Source organism: Girardinichthys multiradiatus, chromosome 5 (genome assembly GCF_021462225.1).
Source record: "Girardinichthys multiradiatus isolate DD_20200921_A chromosome 5, DD_fGirMul_XY1, whole genome shotgun sequence".
In the NCBI taxonomy this organism is placed as follows: Eukaryota; Metazoa; Chordata; class Actinopteri; order Cyprinodontiformes; family Goodeidae; genus Girardinichthys; species Girardinichthys multiradiatus.
The window spans coordinates 19,978,654-20,000,736 of NC_061798.1; the positions used below are offsets into that span (position 1 = coordinate 19,978,654).

At 38.5% G+C, this 22,083-nt stretch overlaps 1 protein-coding gene across 2 annotated transcripts; it reads left to right on the forward strand.

Annotated features, from left to right (window-relative positions):
* Window positions 1-600: 600 nt before the first annotated feature.
* Window positions 601-21,820, forward strand: arhgef38 (Rho guanine nucleotide exchange factor (GEF) 38). 2 transcript variants are annotated; one of them, XM_047366541.1, is made up of 14 exons: window positions 601-884; window positions 6,357-6,541; window positions 7,797-7,914; window positions 8,011-8,158; window positions 8,249-8,266; window positions 8,365-8,564; window positions 8,684-8,820; window positions 8,948-9,052; window positions 10,697-10,804; window positions 11,478-11,834; window positions 11,919-12,056; window positions 13,597-13,798; window positions 18,997-19,232; window positions 19,537-21,820. In XM_047366541.1, the coding sequence occupies exons 1-14, from the start codon at window positions 680-682 to the stop codon at window positions 19,717-19,719; spliced, it is 2,340 nt and encodes a 779-aa protein (XP_047222497.1). In that variant the 5' UTR covers window positions 601-679; the 3' UTR covers window positions 19,720-21,820. The 2 variants fall into 2 exon arrangements, with proteins under 2 accessions (XP_047222497.1, XP_047222498.1); XM_047366542.1 differs by lacking the exon at window positions 601-884 and adding an exon at window positions 4,506-4,645.
* Window positions 21,821-22,083: the final 263 nt, after the last annotated feature.

Below are 22,083 nucleotides of genomic sequence, written 5' to 3' on the forward strand. Positions count from 1 at the left end.
TTATTCTAACTTTCATAAAAATTTATTTTGCGTTTTCATTATAACTATAAGCCATATTCATCAAAATTACCAGGAATGAATGCTTAATATATATCACTTTGTGTGAACTGAATCTGAGAAACACAAGTTTCTCTGATTTTTGAATAATATTTTGAAGTCTTTTGGGGTTTTTCTACATTTGTATGCATGTTTACTGCTAAAAGCATATGATTTCTGAAAATGCTCTCATTCAGTGTTGTGTAAATATGAAGCTGAATTTCTCAGTGTGTTTTACAGCCAGGCTATTTGCATGACTATCTTATTTAACTTCCTCATCAACAGCTGACACCTTGTCAGTAAATGAGAGACATTTTTTTTCTTTCAATTTCATTTAAATTTAGGACTGAGGAGATTACTTCAACAGTTTTTCTTCCTTCACACCTACTAAAGAAGGACAAAGTACATGATGTCCTTTTGGTGGGTAGATGTGATGGTCTAAAGGGAGGAAAGCCAAGTGCAGTAGGTGCAGAGGTGTGGCCCTCGTGGCAGGTAGATGGGGAGGAGCTGAACTACCTGGGCAGAGCAGGCAGTCAGGACACAGTGAACACTACACCTGTTGCACTTCCCAGGCAGGCTGTGTCTTTCTAGCCTTCTGTTCTCCCTCACTGACCTGAGGAAACAGGGACCTGACAGGCTCACTATGGATCCCAGAGAGGCCGGTGGGAGTGAGAAGGACAAGGAAAGAATCATAAAGAGAAGAAATCGGCCCGTGTTCCTGCGGTACATGGAGAGGAGAAAGACGGACACTATAGTGGCTGATGACATGGCCAAAGGTGACGTTAACCTGGGGACGCTGGTGAGGAGGAGTCAGTCTGACAAGACGGAGTACAGCGCTAAACTTAAAGGTACAGTGGCTAATGATGTTGCCAGGTGACAAAACTATAGCAACTAAAGTGTCTCAGGGCAAACCTATAGCTGAAGATATCATAGATGCACAACAGACAGGCTGTAAAAGCAGCGTCCATGGCTTAAGGGGTTGATGTTTTAACACTGAAATAGCCATTGAGTGTGCTCTGCTCTATACAGGTCACATGTTGTGTTACTATGTGCTGAGATAGATACTCCCTTAGGGATGAAGCCACATATGCAAACTGTGCCCCATACCCGGGCACAGAGGAGTGGCCTTCCAAGTGTTCCGGACTGGCACACAAACAAGACATTACCTGGGAAGTCTGAAAAAATGATCTTCATGTTATTTTTATAATTCTAAGACATTGGAACAATGTGTCCCTAAAGTTATTTTATTGAAATGATAAAGATTCAACCTAAGATTTAAAGGAGTCGGACTTTAGAAAGTGAGAAAAAACAATAATAATAATAATAATAGCATTAAAACTGCTGACAGGGTTGACTGATTTTAATACATATTCACAAAAAAACTGGCACCACCTGTCCTAAAGTTCATTCAGCCGCTGGGAATGCTGCACTTCAGGCAAAATGACATCAGCTGTCAACATGGGGATACGATCACACTGAGCGAACTGAAGTATGCTGGCTTTCCGGCAGCACTTGTTCTTCTGTTTCCTCTACTGTGAACAATGCACATCACATGACACACTGACCACTCACACTTTGTTTAAAATAGTTGCAGAGGCAGTGAGAAGTTTTACACACAGACACACACACACACACACACACACACAACAACACACACATATGCTGGTCTTATCAGCAGCGGCTCTGTTTACCTGAAATAAAACCACTCGGCTCCTTTTCCCTATTTTCTAGTCCAGCCTGCACCATGGTGGGCAGAATTGTCAAAAAATATAACACACACAGATGTTTTCAGTAAACCATTAACCTGCCATATTAGATTCAGCTGATGAGCAGTATTACATATTTACAGGTGTTTTACCAATGCAAATATTGACAGAACGATGACTTCACTGAAAGAGGAAACATGTGAGCTGCTGCTCTTAAAATCTGCTCTCATCTGCCTGTCAGACAGGTTTGTCCCAAGCAGCCACGGAAACATGACATCAGTTAGTTTATTTAGCTGCAGTCTTAGATTCAGGTGATATGGCTCACCACCCAGGGCGACAATCCATCTGAGAGTAGCATGAGCATCCTGAAAGAAACGGAGGAAAGGTGATCTCTCAGTTGGCTCCAAACAAAATGTTTTCTTGAATTTATTTGTGTTTCACACACATTTAGTCAAGAGCTCTTCATATTTGTTGACATCCCTATAAAGATATGCAACAAACCCTTCAGTGTCTACAGACATTTGAACATTTCAAGCGGTTTTAAAACATTTTTATTTTATTTATTCATACACTTTTAGGAACTTTTAAGTAGTTATGCATGACTTTCTGGTTCCCTGGGGAATAAATGTGACATGCTAGTGAGATCCATTTCCTTAGTTTCCCTTCAAAATGGGAAAAACAAGAGAACATGCCATTCAAATTAGGCAGATCTGTGTTCATTTTCATAAATCAAGAAATAGCATCAAGAAAAAAACTACTTGCCCATATATGAGAAAAACTTGCTTACATTTACAGTCAGAGTATTGATTAAATAAAGGTTCAGATAATGATTTACCAGCATATCATATACATTAAGAGACATTTATCTTCTTCAGGCATTTGCAACAAGTAGGATTTTGTGAATTATTGATACTGTTTGATAACTTTAATTTTGTGTGACTTTGATAAGAAAATAAAACAAATTCTTTGCCATGAAAATTAGAACCATAAGCCACCTTTAGTAACCAATTTTTCTTCAGTTTCTGCATATTTCTTTTTTGAATTGCTGTTTTTTGGAGTGATAAATTTCCCTTTGGTGTGTGGCGCAAACCAGCGTATCATTTTTCCTAACAGCGCAACACAATACTTCACGTTTTTGTGTTCTTTCCTGACTAGTCCATTGGATCCCTTTCACTGGGCTGAACAGTGAAAACCCTTGTCTTCACTTTCATGGGAACTCCCTTTCCGGAAGCTGTAGCAAACAGACCTCTATTCTGACAAAAGGACAAACTTATAATGTCACAGAAATTAAATTGTTTTTAGGTCCTGCAGCAAAAGTTATGATGCTTGCATGAAACAGGTTTTTCTAATATGTTTTAAACTGAATGATCCAATTTCAGCAAGTTTGAAAATACCAAACCTAAACTTTCATTAGGCCTCTTTCTCACAGGTGCAGGTTATCAGCTTTGGGATCTTTCTTACAGATGGACAGCTAATGCAGACACATGACAGTTCTCGTTACTGTTGAAGAACAAGTTGCTCAGTATGAGTTAAGATAGCATAACATATTGTTAACCTAAAGTCAAACATAGAAATGTACATTTGTCCAACATATACAGAGCCTTGCAAAAGTATTGATACATCTTGAGGTTTTTCAGATTTTCTCATGTAACGACATAAAAGTCAATGTGCTTTAAACCCCACTGCATAGCTGTCAATGTGACAATGTGTTCATATTGCCACAATGAGAAAAGGGTACGAGATGCAGAGATCATATTTTTAGAAATATTGTGAATATGATAATCAGCACCAACACACTGCCACATTCTCTAAAAGGTCCTGGTCTTAAAACGCAAACATTTTGGTTATTTTTCTAACTCAGTCCGATACAGACCTGGGTTGATTTAAAACAACAGGGTTGGGTCAGAGGTCAGTGTGACCAAACTCTGACTCGATGGCTTCCAAAGACTGGCACGAAAATAAATCTGGATCATTTACCAAGTAATATTTGGGTTTAAGTGATTTATGTCAATATTTTAAGATTAAAAAACACACACAAAAAAAACATCTCTCGATGTCCAGTGAGACATTCTGTATAGATATTATGACCAACTCTATGGTGAATGTTGAACAGAGCTAGCACTAGCTTGTATAAACTGTTTAGAAGATAAATGGCTAACTGTGGCTAAAATTAATAAACTCCTTCTCTAGTTTGAACTAAAGTTATGAACATGACCCACTGACCTTCACATTATCACAGCATCACATTGTTTAACCCAGCAAACTGGATGACAGTTTTTAACGCGTTGCATTAAAACTACCCAACTTCTGTCAGTGGGAAGTTCTGTAAGAAGAGACCCTAAAGTATGGAGGATGTTACTTCAGCTATTCAGACTACAATTCAGAACACTGGAGGTCAGATTGAGCAAATTCAGACCAAGTTAAAAAAATAAAATAAACTCCTGCTCATGAGATTGTAAAAACAATTTTGTTTGGCTGTAAATGAAAATCCAACCTGGGCAGTAATAATGTCCTATTCTACATCAACAAATATAATCTGCATGAAAACCTAATAAAAATTATTCAGAAATCAACAACTGAGGTTTAAAAATACACATCTAAACCATCATTGCTTTTACATCAATTTAAAAACAGTGAAGATTTAAAAAAAAAATGCTTGTGATTGCTGTGAGCAAAGGTGTGTTTGTAGAACATCTCTCCAACTGATAAGGATGTGGGTGGATTGTTTGCAATGTTAGGCTTGTGTCACGAGGAACATTTAACTCGTAAATGAAGGACTAAAAACTTAAAAACATCTACAAGATTGAAAGAAAATGATTTATACCAAAGGTTTACAAGAAGATCGGCTTCTACAAGAGGATCCTGAAGTAGACCATGAAACCAACAGTGGACTGACTCAACAGGTACAAATTCAAAGTTTAGCTCTGCTCCTCAACACCAGACTTTGAAAGATCAAATCACGCAAGGACTGCAAACATAAAGTGAATGTTTTGCAGAAATTATTTCTTCAAAAAACACATTTAATAAATCAGTACAAGTTAAATAACAACAATGATATTGAATTAATTAATAAACTGCACTACATGCCAAAGAATTATCCAGGGTTCCCACTTTTGTTTTTTTACTTTTCCTCAAACAAAAAGTATGGGTTCATTTTCTGTATGTTCTTAAACAAAATATGTTCCTGCTTAGTTTAGTTCTTCTCCGGAATGATGAAAGTTATAATCCAAACTGTATGTTTCCATTTCTTTAAAATTTTATCAACAAGTAAATTTAAAATGACAAATCAAAAAACACATATTCTATAAAAAATATATTATGGCAAGACCAGCATTCAAAACAAATCAAATCAATAGGACATGATGATATATATTGAAATGTCAATGAATAGACAAAATGTTTCGGTTTCTGACTTTTTATGACTTGAAGTCTGAGTTGGTGCATTAACACGTATTGTTATGAAATTACATCTTGTTTCTGCTTGTTAATACAATATAAACAGTGCTTTCATTCATCACGCTGCTCTGCCTACATGCCACAATCACATGATTCATCCTACTGGAGCTTTTCCCAAACAGGTCAAACATGTTACTTCTATCACATACATCCTTTTACTTGTTTCATTTCTATTGTCTTTCAAAATAACATTTTAGGCAATTAATTCAAATATTTCTCATGTTACACATCTGCACACATTTGTTTACTAATTTTACATAAAATGTAGGAAGACCCACATACAATAAGTAATTTAGATTCAAACTAGAATCCCTGAACAAATATTACATATAACTAACATATGCAATAGTTTTCCAAATGGTGCTTCTGGCTCTCCCTAAACAAGAAGTTCTTGATAAAAGTTAAACACTTTTGCTATCCTGTGCAGCTTGAAGCAGAAAGGGGTAATGTTATCTACATGTGCAGTCATGATGATTTGTGTGCACCTTCTCGCTCATTCGGTGTCACTTAGTGGTTTTTATTGCATTTTGAGTGTTTGTGGGCCCCAACAACACTTTAAAAGGGCTGAGCAGATGTGATGCCTGAGATCTGCATGGCAGGATTGCATCAACAGCCTGATTAGTTTCGTAACCTGACACGATCCTTGCAGCCTTCGGTCTCCCTCCCCTTTTTGGCTCTCTCCTTCAGGAGGAGGAAGCCGCGCTCAGCATCGATTAGGCAGCGAGGAAGCATCCCTCTTCCTCAAACAGGCATCCCTGCCTGCCATGCAAAGCACAGAACAGCCTCAGACTGTGTAGGCAGTAGAGCGTTTAAAAAAATGTGGAGTGAGCCTGACTGGCATATTAAAGTTAGGCTCCTTGGCTTTCATTTGAAGATAATTAAATCACAGGGACATAGTTCTACTCAGGTGTCAAGCTGTAGGTAGACCAGCAGCCTACAGAGGAAAGTTATGAGTTTTTAATAAAAATACATTCATTCTCAAAATTTTAATTGTAACAAATGTACTTAATTGCATTTCAGTCATCTCTTTAAGTTTGTATTTGTATTAATTTCAAGTGTTCTTCAGCCTAAATGTCATTTTTTCCTCCTGCCATGACATCAAATAAATTTAAATCTTTAAATTTGAATTCATTTTAAAATAATAATTTCTCCCCATAGAGAAACTGATGCCACATAATCTGTCAGCTCTCCCCTCTCCGGTGCTGGATGTGGAAGAGATCCGGTCAAGAAAGATGAACCGCAGGGCGAAAGTGATAAAGGAGCTTGTGCAAACTGAAACGGACTACTTAACTGACTTGGAACTGTGTGTCAGAGAAGTCGTCCAGCCTCTTCGAGTGTTACAGGTAGTTCATTTGAAGAGTTTCATCTTCAAGTCTCTGATGTGCCAATTGTGTGTGCAATTTATGTATTTTTGGTCAGTAAAGATTTTGACGTCAAAAAACTACATTGGTCAACATTGTTTTTGTTTACATAAACCCTTTTCAAAATACCTGCCTTGATTCATCTTTTATTTAGTACAACTTTAGTCACATTTCTTATTTGTATTGTCAAAAGTCGAAAACTTAAAACAGAAGACGAACCCCACGCTGTGTAATATAGCATGTTATGTGTTTTTACATGTGTATTAACACTATTCTGACAGTATTTAACATTTAAGAACTCCTATAACAATATACAAGAGAAACAGAACATGACACTTGTTAGCCAGTCCTTTTGCTGAACCCACACAAAAAACTAAGACACTGTTTTTCATTTTCATTTATTTTAATATCATTTATGAGCGCCAAGCCTCTTTACTTTCAGGTTTTCCTCCAAAGTAATTTAGGAAAATGGATGAGAAAGTAAATAATCCACTTTGTTTGCAGTGATGAAGGTAGTGAGACTATACATGCCTATAAGCTAGCATAAACTGGACCTCTCTTTATGAACAGTTATTGGCTAAAGTCTTTGTTGTTTGATCTGAAGGGCAAAACAAAGTCTGTCAGTTACTTGACAAAATAAACATACTTGGGCTATTAGCAAATTGCAGATTTAGAGGGATTTTGAGGATTTTATCAAGACTATTTACAATGTCTGCCTTTCTAGTTATAACTACTTGGAAAGTTGTGCTTAAAAAATTGTTTTCAAAAATCTTCAAATTTAGATTAAAGAAAAAAGAGAGACGCACACAGCGTGATTCTGTTTTATTTTACCACACTCATCAATGACACTGTTTTTTCTGAACAGATAGCTATTTTAATCCAACAGGCATTTGTGCAGCTCAGCCTTTTTATCCTTTTTAAGCAGTTAGCTAGGCTAACATTAGCTTAGTTCATTCACTTTATTCATATGACTTGTTGAAAATTCAGCTTGTACCATGTTAAAGCGCAAATATCCTAATTGCCTTTATCCTTTATTATATCATGAAAATTAATACACATGGTGTGACATAAAGATGGGCAAGCTGATCTCATAAAAACATACAGTGATTGTCCCATAAGAGCACATTTTCTGGAACATCCCTACTTTGGCATTTTCATTTTTCATTTGAGTCATTTTTCATTTGGTCTTTATTGCAGAATGCTGCAGTTCTTAATCAACATCAATATTTTTTGTTAGGTTGTTGATGTAGATCGACTTTTCACCAACACGGAGACGGTGTGTGAGGTGTCTGCAGCTGTTCTTCACAGATTGCATGTGGCCATGTCTGACTCAGATCCAGAAGCAGTTGTCATAGGTGCAGCTATCGCGGTTCCTGACTCTTACTTTTTCATTTATCGTTGACTATTTATGTAGAAATAAAAGGTAGATCTTTTTTTCTGGTTTGTTTTAGGTGATGTGTTCATCCAGGCAAAGGCAGCTTTAGAGGATGTATATAAGATTTACTGTTACCATCATGATGATGCCAACATGTCGCTGAAAGCCTATGAAAAGGAAGAACAAATAAAGCAACATTTTACTACATGCATCTTAGCTTTGAAGTAAGTTTTGTTGGATTCAACAAATCATTTTGACATTATTCACAACTTTAAAATTTAACTTCATTCTTTAAATTTGCTTTTTTATTGCAGAAAAATCTATGACCAAGAGTAAGTACAGTCTTTTACTTTTAAATGTTTCCTTACCATTTTCTTTTTTCTGTCTTACGATGACCATCATTCACTAAACTAAATATGTGTTTCCACAGAGGAAAACCCAATTTGTTGGACATGGGCTCCCTGCTGATCAAACCAGTTCAGAGGATCATGAAGTACCCGTTGCTTCTGGGCGAACTTTGGCAGGCCACTCCTGAAGACCACATTGACTACCTACCCCTGCAGGAGGCGCTCACTGCTGCCAAGATCATAAACGTTAACATCAATGAGTTCAGGAGGCGGAAAGACATAGGTGTGATTTTATTTACATCCAAAATTTTAGGAATTTAATGAGTTTATTTATGAAATGTGTCCATTTGCTTTCAATCCCTGTCTGTATCAAACAAATGTTGTTTTCCCTTCAAATGTCAGTTTTGAAATACAAAAGGTTAGAAAGTGATGAAGGCACGCTGAGGGGCAAACTAAACAAGATAAACATTCACTCCCTCCGGAAGAAAGGAGACAGGTTTGCCGGTTATCTTAAGATTCTCACTGGAGTGGAACCACAGGTAACAACTGACTCTTCCTCCTTCACTCTTTACAGACATAGAAACACAACAGGTCATTCATGAGTGATGATTAGGCTTAAGGGCTGAACAAAGCAGAGCTTTCATTTACCTACGATTGTTTCTGCAGGTGAGAGATGAAATGTTCGATAAGGAAGAGAAGCTTTTCAGGAGTCTAGAGAAAGCTGCGAGACAACTGGCCAAGAATGTCAACTGTTATGTGCAATACACTCAGGTGAGTACTGATTTGTTGAGGATCCTTATTGATCGTGCTTGCCACATTTACTAGCAGCTCCAGTAAAAATGTCTAAAAAGCCTTAAACTCCTAAATAACTCTTTTACTGCAGCAGCATAATATCACACTGAACAATGTAGAAAAATCCAACTGTTAATTTCACTACCTTCATGCCATGGGAAAGAAATCCATCATGGTGGCACAATCCCTGTCACCTCGAACCATCAATATAAAATAAATATAACTAAAGATTTTTATTCCTATCTTTGCTTTTTTTTAAAAAGTTTTTAGGAATCTCATTTATAAACAATTAATTTGAGAGATGAGAAACAAAAAGCCAGCTACAGTGTTTGTTACCACTCCAGCTGGGTTTGGAGTAAAACTAAAGCTGAAAACATGAAAAAGCCCCTCCTACCATGTCTTATGCATGGTGGATGATCTGTGATACTGTGAGCCTGTTTCACTTTCAAAGGCCCTGGAAAGTTTGTCGGGATGCATTGCATCAGGAAGTCCTCAAATTCAGAACATTTTAAATAAAATCTGGTGGGCTCTGGCAGAAAACTGAAAACATGTCATCATTGGGGCTTTTTGAAGGATGGCCACAACAACACAGATATGGTTGACCAGTCACAAAATCTAACTTGTTCCAGAGTCCCCTGTTGTAAAATGGGAGTTTTTACTCTCTTTCCTCCCTGCGCACCACCGTGTCTGTTTCTCTCCAGTTGCGAGACCCAACCAGTAAAACCAGCAAAGTATTTACCTTGTGAAATAATGAGAAATGGTTAAGTATAAAATCAAGATTTAATGCCAAAGTGATCAGTGTACAGAGTATTTAATTGAACAGATACAGAGTGATATTCACCTTTGGTACCGGGCCCCCCTCAGCCCATCTTAGGGATGAACCGAGAGGAGCAAAGAATGGAGCGTGAGTCCTGCTTTTATCAATGCCTGTTCTTAACCCTCCTAAAGGTTGTCATCCTCTTGTATCAGTTTATCTTTGATTATGTGTTGCGTCTTATGTGGTATCAATAGTTATGTTGTGTAAGCTGTAACAGTGAGCGGTGCGGCAGATAAGCAACAAGGGCAGATATATTTAATTAGGGCAGCAAAGAGATGATTAGAAAAGGCCACAGAATCATACATTCATAACACCCAGAACTAAATCTTGAAGAAAACCTGTGAGCTGAGCTAAAAAGAACAGAGCAGAGATTTAGATCCCTCACTCTGTATACTCCAGCCTTGAAATGGTAGAGGAGAAGAATTAAGTGCTGTCTAATGGGCAAAAAGAGTTGACAGCAGGGGTACTGTGTAATTTCATTAGCACTTATTTCTTAAAATCCTGACAAAACAAATGCACTGTAATTTCAGGTTGGATTTTCACTGTGAGATGTTACTGTTAGGTTAAAAGGCAAAAAAAATCTTTGACATACAAAGTCAAATCACAAATTAGGTCCTCATAACAAACCTAAAAAAATGGGATGGATTTGAGAAGGATGTTGTCTCTCCTGTATGTAATAAATCCAGCCAATTTTGCAAACTTTCTTTGAGCGTAAATACTGAACTTGAAATTTGAATATTTCTCTGCTCCTGAAATTATTTAAAATATCCGGTCATTTCCCCAAGAGCCTCTGCACTTCTCTGCAGGAGATGGTGCCTGTGGCTGTTCAGAATGTGAAGGACATGGAAAACATCATCAAGGATCACACAAATGGTTCATCACACAAGAACGGCAACGATCCTTATAAGCACTTTGTGAGTACAGCTTTTGCTGCACTTTCGCAATTTGCAAATATGTGCTTCTAGCTTGGTTCCAGTTTTTCTCCCAGACTTCCCATTTTCTATCTGATTATGACTCATTGTTCACTTTTCAGACAATTTCGTGTCCTCTTTGTGACATACCATTTCTTCTCTATGGCCACAACCTGTTCGGGCACCTCCTTCTACTTTTTTGATTTTTATTCTGTTCCTTGGACTTTCTCAGTGTATTGAAAATTGTACAGTCAAACAAGTGCTGTAAAACAAATCGTTTTCATGCTGATGAAAATAAATTCCATGTGCATCCAATCATGATAACTAACCTGAAGTTTATAGGTCTTGGGGCTTAAACATAATCTAGAAACATCAGCACCATTAATAAAAATATAAGTAAGGGTATGTATACTTTTAAACCTTTGCGACCTCTTGCATAGTCGAGAAAAAAAAAAAAACTACAATAACTTCGAACTTGTGTATGCAATTCTTCTTTTAAAGATAATCGGTGCAGTTGAATGTTGTATTTTCATTCCACTCTAGAGAAAGAACCACATTATACTATTAAAAATCAAAATGACCTTCACTATGCATGGGTTTTAAAAGGAAATAGACATGTCATGAAAACATCTACTCTAATTTTCACCTTTCTTTTTAAATTTCCCTCCCCCTTTAGAAAGACAAAACGGAGCAGTTGGTCCTGGCCCCCCTCACCTCTCTGCAGGGTATGTTCACGGCCCCGCAGAAGCTCATCCAGAAGCGTTATGACAAACTGCTGGATTACTGCTGCCACCTGGAGCGCTCCTCCTCTTTTTCATCCTCATCCTCCACCTCTTCGCCAGCATCAGACACCCCTCCTGGTCCTGCCAAGAGGGACTATGAAGCCATCAATGCTTTGCTAGTGGAGGAGTTGCAGAGGTTTAACAAAGCAGCCTATACTATCCTGACAAACTGTGTGCTGTGTCTGGTGGCCCTGCTCAGGGGACTGATGGGAAATGCGTTGGTTGGTGCTCCGAATGTTCACCAGCTGCCTGTGAGAATCACACAATTAAAACATTTTATTATGTTTTTAATTCATTTGAAGTTAATTTAACCTTTACTTTTCTGTACTTTCTAGCCTCCTCTGTCAAACATCAATGAAGTGCAGAACAGCATCATGGATGAGTTGAACAATCTGACATTTGTCAAGGATAATGCACAGAAGTTAATGGAGAGAAAAGTCAGCTTTGAGAGGCAAAGAGACAAGAAAACAGTGGTAAGGCCATAGATGTTGAAGCTGGTTGTTAACAGACTGCTTTATCCAAGCATATATTCATAGAAAGTTGAGTGGAATGAATAAATGTGCTATGAAAAGGTACACCAGCAACAGGGATGATTGCAGCCTTGAGAGGATTGTCATGTAAAATTTATTTGTGTGGGTCAAAAGTGTCTTGCTCTGTGCCATCTTTGAGTTACTTGTTTCAATTGTTTTTGGGGTTAGGCAGCATAAGTTTGTACTTCAGCCTGATTCCTTTCGGTCAAATTGCCCAGTGCTGTTGAGTGCATGTGTCATGTCCTTTAAATGTATAAAAAAAAAACGGGAGATATTAATAATATTTAAAAAAATAAGTAAAATCCATTTGAAGAATTTGGGGCAGCTTCACTAGGAGTGTAAACCTCTCACTGGAACTGCATATTCTTCATTTATACGCAAACACATCTGTTTTTGAAATGTTTATGACTGATTTGATACATGACAAATAAACATGCAAAAGTTAAAAATGTTAACAATACTCCAATTTCTTTTTCCAAATTTGTAATACTAATGATTACAGAACATTATTTTTTAGTTTCTTAACTAAATTCCATTTAGTAAGATGTTAGCTCATGCTGAGTAGAAAAGAGCTTTAAGATAGTTGGGACAGTGGATCAGTGGTTCACGTCTGATTAGCTACTTGATTATTATTTAAGTCAAATAAAGGTTTGCACCTGAAAGGATTTTTCTACTTTCAAGTCAGATCTCAAAAATGAATCTTTTCTATGTCTTTCATTCTGTTAAATCTAATAGTCAATATATACAGGCCCTTGTTAGAGTATTCACACCCCTGTTCCACATTTTGTCACAGCAATGACTGAAATAGACCAAACGTAGAAGACGCATGGTTTTTAATGTTTTATTTAACCCCCCATTATGCTGATACCCCGACATAAAATCCTGTAAACCAGTTGCATTTAGAGGTCACCTAATAGTACAGTAATAATAAACTCCCAATAATAAAACATACTGATGTTTATGGTTTGACATATTTTAGGGGTATCAGAGTGAAGTGTGTGCTTATCTGTGTTGGTCTATCACATAAAATCCCAATAAAACACACTGACATTTGTAGTTGTAAAGTGACAAAATGGAAAAAAATTCAAAGGACATGAATATGTTTGCTAGGCACTGCAAAGATTTAATACCATGAAACAAATTTGATTAGCTGTCATTCAGATAAAGAAGGACGTGTGTTTAAAACTAAACCATGTAAAAACTCATAGGATTTGGAAATCAGGCATACTTGCAAATGTTTTTTTCTTGAATTAAACATCGTACAATAAGAGAAAATGTGCAAAAATATATTTATAAGTAATCTTCTGATTTGAATTATATGTAGTTTTATTTGGGCTTGGGTATGCGAGAATATAACCAGCTTAAACTGCCTCCCATAGTTCGATTCTCTACTCACACTCTGATTACTGAAAACACTGTTGCAACATGCAGCACATACCCACTGTAAATATTTACACCAACACTTCTTTGTACCGTCTTCCAGGTGCCAGAAGTGCAGCACCAAACAGAGGAACAACGTGACTGGCTGCTGGCAGAGTACCCGCTGAACCGTCTCTACCAGCTGAAGAGGAAGTGTAATGGCTGCCAGGAGCAGGACCTGAGCCTGCTGGAGGGAGAGCTGGTGGCCCTGTTGGAGGATACAGACCCTTCAGGCAGCAGCAGCCGTTGGCTGGTGCACACCGGAGGCAAGTGTTTGTGTACGAGGGAGAGGGTCTTGCAGCAGAAAAAGCTTTATTTAAAAAAAACAAAAAAAAACAGTGTGTGGTTGGTATAGATGTGTGCATTTTTCTAGATGACTGAGGCTCCTTGCTTTACTTTCTGACAAGTCAGGAAACAAGAATTAGTCCCAGGAGCTGCTATGGTGTCATGATTGCTTGTTGCCTCTGGAGCTGGTTGCTCCACAACAGAGCCAACTCCAAAGATTGTCTCCGTCTCCCGTTAACATCTCGCAGAATCAGCTAAGATCCCAGCAACTGGACTGGTTAGAACAAACTGAACACTGGAAGCAGTGTACTTACAGTACAAACCCATTTCCTCTGGGGATCTGAAGACCACTAAAGACTACACAAGAACATGTTTATAGTTCTTGGAACAAGCTGCATTCTTTACAGGCTTGTGTTTTTTTCCTTTCTGAAAAGCCACATTCATGGGAAGCTGTTGTTATTTTCTCTGTTAATACCAGCACTGAATCATATTTACACCAGGTGCAGCTGAGTTTAGGATTGTACAAACACCACCTCTTCAGCCTCCCAGCAGCAAATAGCCTAAAAGTGGTGCCTTGCTAAAGTACACTACTCAAAACGTTGGGGATATTTGGCTTTCAGGTGTAATTTATTAAAAACATGAAAAGTTCATGCTAAACTGATATATCATAAAAGTAGGACATTTAAGTAGATGAATGCAATGGTCAGTTTCTGATCTCAAACTATTTATTGAAACAAAAGCCAGCAACAGTGTTATACCACAACAAAAAATGTCAATGTCTTATTAACATGTCATGTGACCTTGAGCATCAATTGCAGCTTGACAACGACGTCTCATGATGTTCACAAGTCAACTTATTGTCCGTTGAGGCATGACATCCCACTCTTCTTGAAGGACGGCCCTCGGGTCATTGAGGTTCTGGGGTAAAGTTACGAGGTTCTAGATGGTGACTGAGCTGATTCCATAGGTTTTCTATAGGTTTCAAGTCTGGAGAAAATGCAGGACACTCCATTCGAGGTACCCCAGTCTCCTGCAGTTGTTCCCTAATGATGCGACCTTGATGACCTGGAGCATTGTTGTCCATGAAGATGAAATTAGGCCTGTGTTGTTCATGCAGGGGAACCATGACAGGATTAATGATGTTACTCAGGTAGTATGGGCTTGTCACTCTACCATTCAGTGTAGAGCACCACCACCACCATCGAAGGCTCATTTGGTGACAGCAGTGGCTGATGCACAGCGTTCTCCTTGACGTCTCCAACAGCATTTCTCCTAAACGTGAATCGACTCTCATCAGAGAACAGCAATGAGGCCCACAGGTCCCTCGTCTGGCATAAATGCTCCCAGGCCCATGACAGATGGTGATGCCTGTGCCTAGTGGTACCCTTGCAGGTCGTCCAGCATGCAGACAACACTGATGAAAATGGTTCGAATGGTCTGAATTGACACATGAGTTCCTCTCATCTCCCTTAAATATGCCTGGAGTTGAGTGGCATTCATCATGGGTTTCTGCAGGGCACTGTTCACAATGAACCGGTTATCAGTGTTGGATGTGGCCAAAGGATGTCCACTTCTTTGACTTTCTGTGACTCTTCCAGTCTCTCTGTATATCTGTTGCAACCTGCTGGTGGTACTCTAAACTCAGTGGCCACGTCCATCTAAGAACATTATGTTTGAAGCCCAACAACATTGAGGTACTGATGATTAATTGTTAGGCGTCGTCTTGGTCTCAGGATGTCAGAATGTGAACATCATGATGAGGACTGTTTAAATGCCAATTCTGATTAAACCAAGACATTTATTGGTTGATTCATGGATCAAATATCTGTTGTGAATTTTGCCGTTAGGCTCCTTGTTAAAGAACCGCAAGTTGTGCAAAAAGTACTGAAACACAGTTGGACATGTGCATTCCAACGTTTGGAGAAAGTCACATTAAGTTCACCTTTAAAGGTTGGGGTGCACTTTAGATTCACCCTGAAATTTCAAAGCAAAGCCAAATATCTCTTAACTTTTTAAAGGTAATATTAATATCCATTTTTCACAATTTGTCACACTACAACCACTAGCTTCAAGGTATTTAGTTGGCATTTTATGTGGTAGACCAACACAATGTTGTGCATAACCGAGAACTGGGGGGGAAATGATTGTTTCTAAAACGTTTTTACAAATTAAAATTTGAAAAGTGTTTCAATACATTGTAGAACTACCTTCTGCTGCAGTGCAAGTCTTTTGGGGTATCCCTCCTTCAGCTTTCCATGTCTATAAACTCAAAATGTTGTTCTTTCTCTGGTTCATGCTCAGTCTGATTGGATGAAGAGCTTCTGTAAGCATCAATCTTGAGGTCTTGCCACAAATGCTCAGTCAGATGTAGGTCGGGACTTTGACTGGTCCATTTAAACACATGAATATGCTTTGGTCTAAACTAACCCAGTTGTAGCTCTGGCTGTACGTCTAGGGTTGTTATCCTGCTGGAAGGCGAACTTCTGCCCCAGTCTCAAGTCAGCTGCAGCCCCTAACCGGTTTTCTACCAGGCTGTGCTGTAATCAACACGTTCCTTTTTACCAGTGAGTCTGACAAGCATCTCTGTCCCTGCTAAAATAAATCATCCCTACAGCATGCTCATGGCACCACCATGTTTCACCGTAAAGAAAGTGTGTTTAGGGTGTTAGTTTTCCTGAGCATAGACCTCTAGATGCTTTGTTGCAAACAAGACTTCTCATGACTTTCTTCATGCCACTCTTCCATAACAAGCCAGATTTGTGGAGTGCACAACTAACAGTTGTCCTGTTGACAGATTTTTCCACCTGAGCTATGGATCTTTGCAGCTCCTCCAGAGTTACCATGGGCCTCTTGGCTGCTTTACTGATCAATGCTGTTCAAGGCTGGTCAGTTTAGATGGATGGCCATGTCTTTAGTTGCAGTTGTGCCTTATTCTTTCTACTTTCAGATGGTGAATTTATCAGCACTACATGAGATCCCAACTCTGCTTTAAATTTCAGTCTGACCTGTCTGTTGTGTTCCTTGGTCGTCATGATGCTCTTTGTTCACTATTGTTCTCCAACAAACCTCTGAGGCCTTCACAGAACAGATGAGTTCACGCTGAGATTCAATCACAGAAAGACGGACTCGGTTTAATGAATTTCTGAAGGTTGCTCTGCATTTTATTTAGGGGTGTTCAAGTGAAGGAGGCTAAATACAACTGCACATCACATTTTTCACATTTGGTTCTCTCACATAAAATTCCATCAAAATACATTAAAGCTTATGTTTGTAATGTGACAAATGGTATGGAAAAGCTACAGGTTCTTCTCAAAATATTAGCATATTGTGATAAAGTTCATTATTTTCCATAATGTAATGATGAAAATTTAACATTCATATATTTTAGATTCATTGCACACTAACTGAAATATTTCAGGTCTTTTATTGTCTTAATACGGATGATTTTGGCATACAGCTCATGAAAACCCAAAATTCCTATCTCACAAAATTAGCATATTTCATCCGACCAATAAAAGAAAAGTGTTTTTAATACAAAAAACGTCAACCTTCAAATAATCATGTACAGTTATGCACTCAATACTTGGTCGGGAATCCTTTTGCAGAAATGACTGCTTCAATGCGGCGTGGCATGGAGGCAATCAGCCTGTGGCACTGCTGAGGTCTTATGGAAGTCCAGGATGCTTCGATAGCGGCCTTTAGCTCATCCAGAGTGTTGGGTCTTGAGTCTCTCAACGTTCTCTTCACAATATCCCACAGATTCTCTATGGGGTTCAGGTCAGGAGAGTTGGCAGGCCAATTGAGCACAGTGATACCATGGTCAGTAAACCATTTACCAGTGGTTTTGGCACTGTGAGCAGGTGCCAGGTCGTGCTGAAAAATGAAATCTTCATCTCTATAAAGCTTTTCAGCAGATGGAAGCATGAAGTGCTCCAAAATCTCCTGATAGCTAGCTGCATTGACCCTGCCCTTGATAAAACACAGTGGACCAACACCAGCAGCTGACACGGCACCCCAGACCATCACTGACTGTGGGTACTTGACACTGGACTTCTGGCATTTTGGCATTTCCTTCTCCCCAGTCTTCCTCCAGACTCTGGCATCTTGATTTCCGAATGACATGCAGAATTTGCTTTCATCCAAAAAAAGTACTTTGGACCACTGAGCAACAGTCCAGTGCTGCTTCTCTGTAGCCCAGGTCAGGCGCTTCTGCCGCTGTTTCTGGTTCAAAAGTGGCTTGACCTGGGGAATGCGGCACCTGTAGCCCATTTCCTGCACACGCCTGTGCACGGTGGCTCTGGATGTTTCTACTCCAGACTCAGTCCACTGCTTCCGCAGGTCCCCCAAGGTCTGGAATCGGCCCTTCTCCACAATCTTCCTCAGGGTCCGGTCACCTCTTCTCGTTGTGCAGCGTTTTCTGCCACACTTTTTCCTTCCCACAGACTTCCCACTGAGGTGCCTTGATACAGCACTCTGGGAACAGCCTATTCGTTCAGAAATTTCTTTCTGTCTTACCCTCTTGCTTGAGGGTGTCAATAGTGGCCTTCTGGACAGCAGTCAGGTCGGCAGTCTTACCCATGATTGGGGTTTTGAGTGATGAACCAGGCTGGGAGTTTTAAAGGCCTCAGGAATCTTTTGCAGGTGTTTAGAGTTAACTCGTTGATTCAGATGATTAGGTTCATAGCTCGTTTAGAGACCCTTTTAATGATATGCTAATTTTGTGAGATAGGAATTTTGGGTTTTCATGAGCTGTATGCCAAAATCATCCGTATTAAGACAATAAAAGACCTGAAATATTTCAGTTAGTGTGCAATGAATCTAAAATATATGAATGTTAAATTTTCATCATGACATTATGGAAAATAATGAACTTTATCACAATATGCTAATATTTTGAGAAGGACCTGTATATGAAAACCTTTGAAAAGCACTGTATCAAGCTTATTTATATTCCACAAATAATACCAACTTTATTTTAAGAATAGTATTATTAGTTATTGGTAATAGCCAGAAGAACCCTCTAAAAATGCTGTATTGCTATTATTTAAAGAGCTATAAAGGGGTAGTTTGCCAAAATTAAAAAAGAACACACTTATCTAAATAGATCAACAAACAGCAAATATGTCCAAATGACAAAAAACGTAGATTATGACAAATCCTGTTTTTCTGCCTCCATTAGGTGACCAAGGCTATGTCTACTCCACGTTCCTGAAGCAGTACAATCCCCAGAGGGACTCCCAGCGTGCAAACCATGACTTTGATGACCTCTACGTGTTCATGTCGCCCAGCAGCAGCGGCAGCATGCGCAGCATCAGCCTGAACACCACAGACAGCAGCTCAACCCTCTCAGGTCTGCAGGGAGAGCTGGAGAACACTGAAGAACTGGAAGAGTCTGTGGATGGCGACACCCAACAGGTGTGTGCGGTAGCCCGGGTGTATGTTTTGTAATTGTTAATTCATTACAATAATGTTAAAGTTAGTGTATTTTTTTCTTCAAAACATTAAGATGTGATGTAAAGATAAACATCAGTGTAGACTTAACCAGTAGAGGTTATTGCTTTGTCCATGCAGAAAACTAATAAACAGTGCCACCTTTTGGTTTTAAATGAGAATACACCATGTGATGACTACTGGGAGTCAAAACAAAATAATAAACTTTACCCACAAACAACGGTGTTGGTTGCAATCAGTAACATCTGAATTATGTTTGTCTCCACAGTATTATGCAGTGTATGCATTTCAAGCCCGCTGTGAACAGGAGCTGTCCCTGCAGGAGAACCAGCACGTCAACATACTGAAGTTTTGTGACCTGGGGGGCAACAAACAGTGGTGGTTGGCTGAGGCCAATGGTCAGAAGGGATACGTCCCTGCTAACTACCTTGGCAGAATGTCCTATGCATGAACATGGAATGTTTGCTTTTTTATTATAGTTTTATTTTTAAAAATGGCAAAAATAAAACTAACCAAAACCAACAATTAAAAACAATTCTTAACCATGACAGCCCCTACATCCGCTGATGTTTTTAGTAGTTAAAGGTTAAATATTCATCTATTTAAATGTAATACCAAAGCTATGTTTAAAATAGCAGCTACAAAAGCATGTTTATTTTCTTATTGCATCAGCTTTTAGTACATTATTTTAAATTTATTCAACAAACAGCCTATTTAGACGTGTCATTTCTCAGCCGTAATGGTTTCTCTTTGTTATGCTGTGGACTAAAGCGCTCATACCATCCAATGATGTTCATAACAGCGTCCGGGATAAGTTCATTTATCACCATCTATGGCCATAACAGGATATTTTCGTTATTTCCAAAGAGAATATCATATTTTAAGTAGGCGTGGCACAAGGATCTCGTGTGCAACAGTCTATCTTATACATGATTGGGTATTTATTTTATTTATCAAAACCATTTCTCCACATAGTGTTGGAGAGTAATCGACCTGTCTTGTTTTACGGAAAACATCCTGTTCTCTGCGGGGTGTTTTGCAGTTACCTAAGATGTCCTCCATAATTATTGGCAGTGCTGGTAAAGAAGTATTTAGAAGTGCTAATTGGCTGTTCTGAGGTTTTTATAACACCAGTTCTGTGATGTGCAAGCAGTGGAGTTTGCTTTTGTTTATCTTCCTCGCCACTGTGCATAGTGGAAAGATAAATTTAGGTCCTCAGCCATTATTTTTCAAGTTGTTCTACATCATATCTATATCTACAGAGTCATCACTCTGACTGTAGATATAGGCAAGTTTAGGCAGCTATCCGTGTTCTTGAATCCATCTCCTGATTTATAAATATAAAAACACATCTGGCGTACTCGCAGGGCATGTTCTCTTGTCTTACCCATTTGGAAGAGTGGATAAGACAAAAGCCTCCGTTATCATGTCATAACAATAGTCCAAGACACAGCAAGTTACAGGTTACTAATTTAAATTTAAAACACCCTGATCAGTGGGAAGAGTAGTCGTCCTGCAATCCGAAAGGGTTCGATTCCAGCTTCCTCCAAATTGTTGATATGCCCCTGGGCAAGGCACTTAACCTTGTTACCTACTGATCTACGTACCGGCGCATGAGTGAGTGTGATTGGGTGAATGTGGCTCCAGTGTAAAGCGCTTTGAGTGGCCGGTATGACTGAAAAGGCGCTATATAAGTTTGGTCCCTTTACCATTTTATTTGAACTATTCTCAAAAAAACTTGAGATTTGTTCCCCACATAATAAATGTAGTCAAAGTAAAGGTTGGTTTATTGCTTTTAATTTTCAGATTGATGTTATGCTACAAAAACAAACACACTTATTTTGAGTGTTTATTTTTTTTATTTTTTAGCTAGACCTTTACCAGTGCCAGTAAGTGTGGAAAGCAGCTTACATGTTCAGGTTTTAAGATCAGAACCAGTCTAAGATCAGGAAGTGCTTTTGTTTAAACAATAAAGCAAGATTCACCACTTTATATTGCTCCTATCTAAACTTCTACTCATAGTTTGTATTAAAACCGAACATCCGAATTTCCACAACTATGGGAGTTTAAAAGGAAATCGGTAATTCCAATCAAAGTTTGAATTTGAAATATATGAAATTCAATGTTTTTTTGTTTGTGGGTTTTTGTCTTGTTTTGTAAACATGTTAAATGTATGCTTTGTGAATACTGAAACTGCACTTTGCAAATGTAAACGTTATCAGCCGCCATGTTAAACTGCTTTGTCTTTATATGAATGTAGCGTGAGAGCTCACATTAGTATTTAACCCGTCATTTGGTCTGGAATATGAACGAACGTGGATAATCAGATGTAAGTACAGTGCACTTTAGCACTTTTTGTACCTCAGTGTTGTTTATATTGATGAAGTGATACGATCATGAAGTAATGTAAAATGTGACCTGATTTAGAGATAATTTACATGAATGAAGTAAACCATGAAGAATATTTTTATGATTTAATCAAAATGTTTTTATGATTTCTATAGTTTCTCTGAATATATCGACTCATATTTAATAAACTAAATATCACACTTTTCTTGACTAGTTTTCACATCTTTCAGCCAATTTTAAATACAAAATAGAAAAAAGGTTCTCAATTAAGTTACAACCGATTCTGTATCAACAGTGGAGAACCTTTAAATAAGGAACATACAAAAAACGCCAAGAAAGAAAGGAAGCAGGAAACTGGAAAGGAAGAAATAAAACAATGACCTAAAAAAAAGCAACGTAACAAAAACTAAAGAACACAACGGTGAAAGAATAGAAAGCAGGATGCAAGGAAGGAAAGATAGAAAGA

Excerpts from the sequence above, each read along its gene's own strand:
- arhgef38 (XM_047366541.1), top strand. The coding sequence starts at position 680 with ATGGATCCCAGAGAGGCCGGTGGGAGTGAGAAGGACAAGGAAAGAATC. Across the intron at positions 7,915-8,010 it reads TCCAGAAGCAGTTGTCATAG|GTGATGTGTTCATCCAGGCA; the intron begins GTGCAGCTATCG and ends GGTTTGTTTTAG. Across the intron at positions 12,057-13,596 it reads AAAGAGACAAGAAAACAGTG|GTGCCAGAAGTGCAGCACCA; the intron begins GTAAGGCCATAG and ends ACCGTCTTCCAG.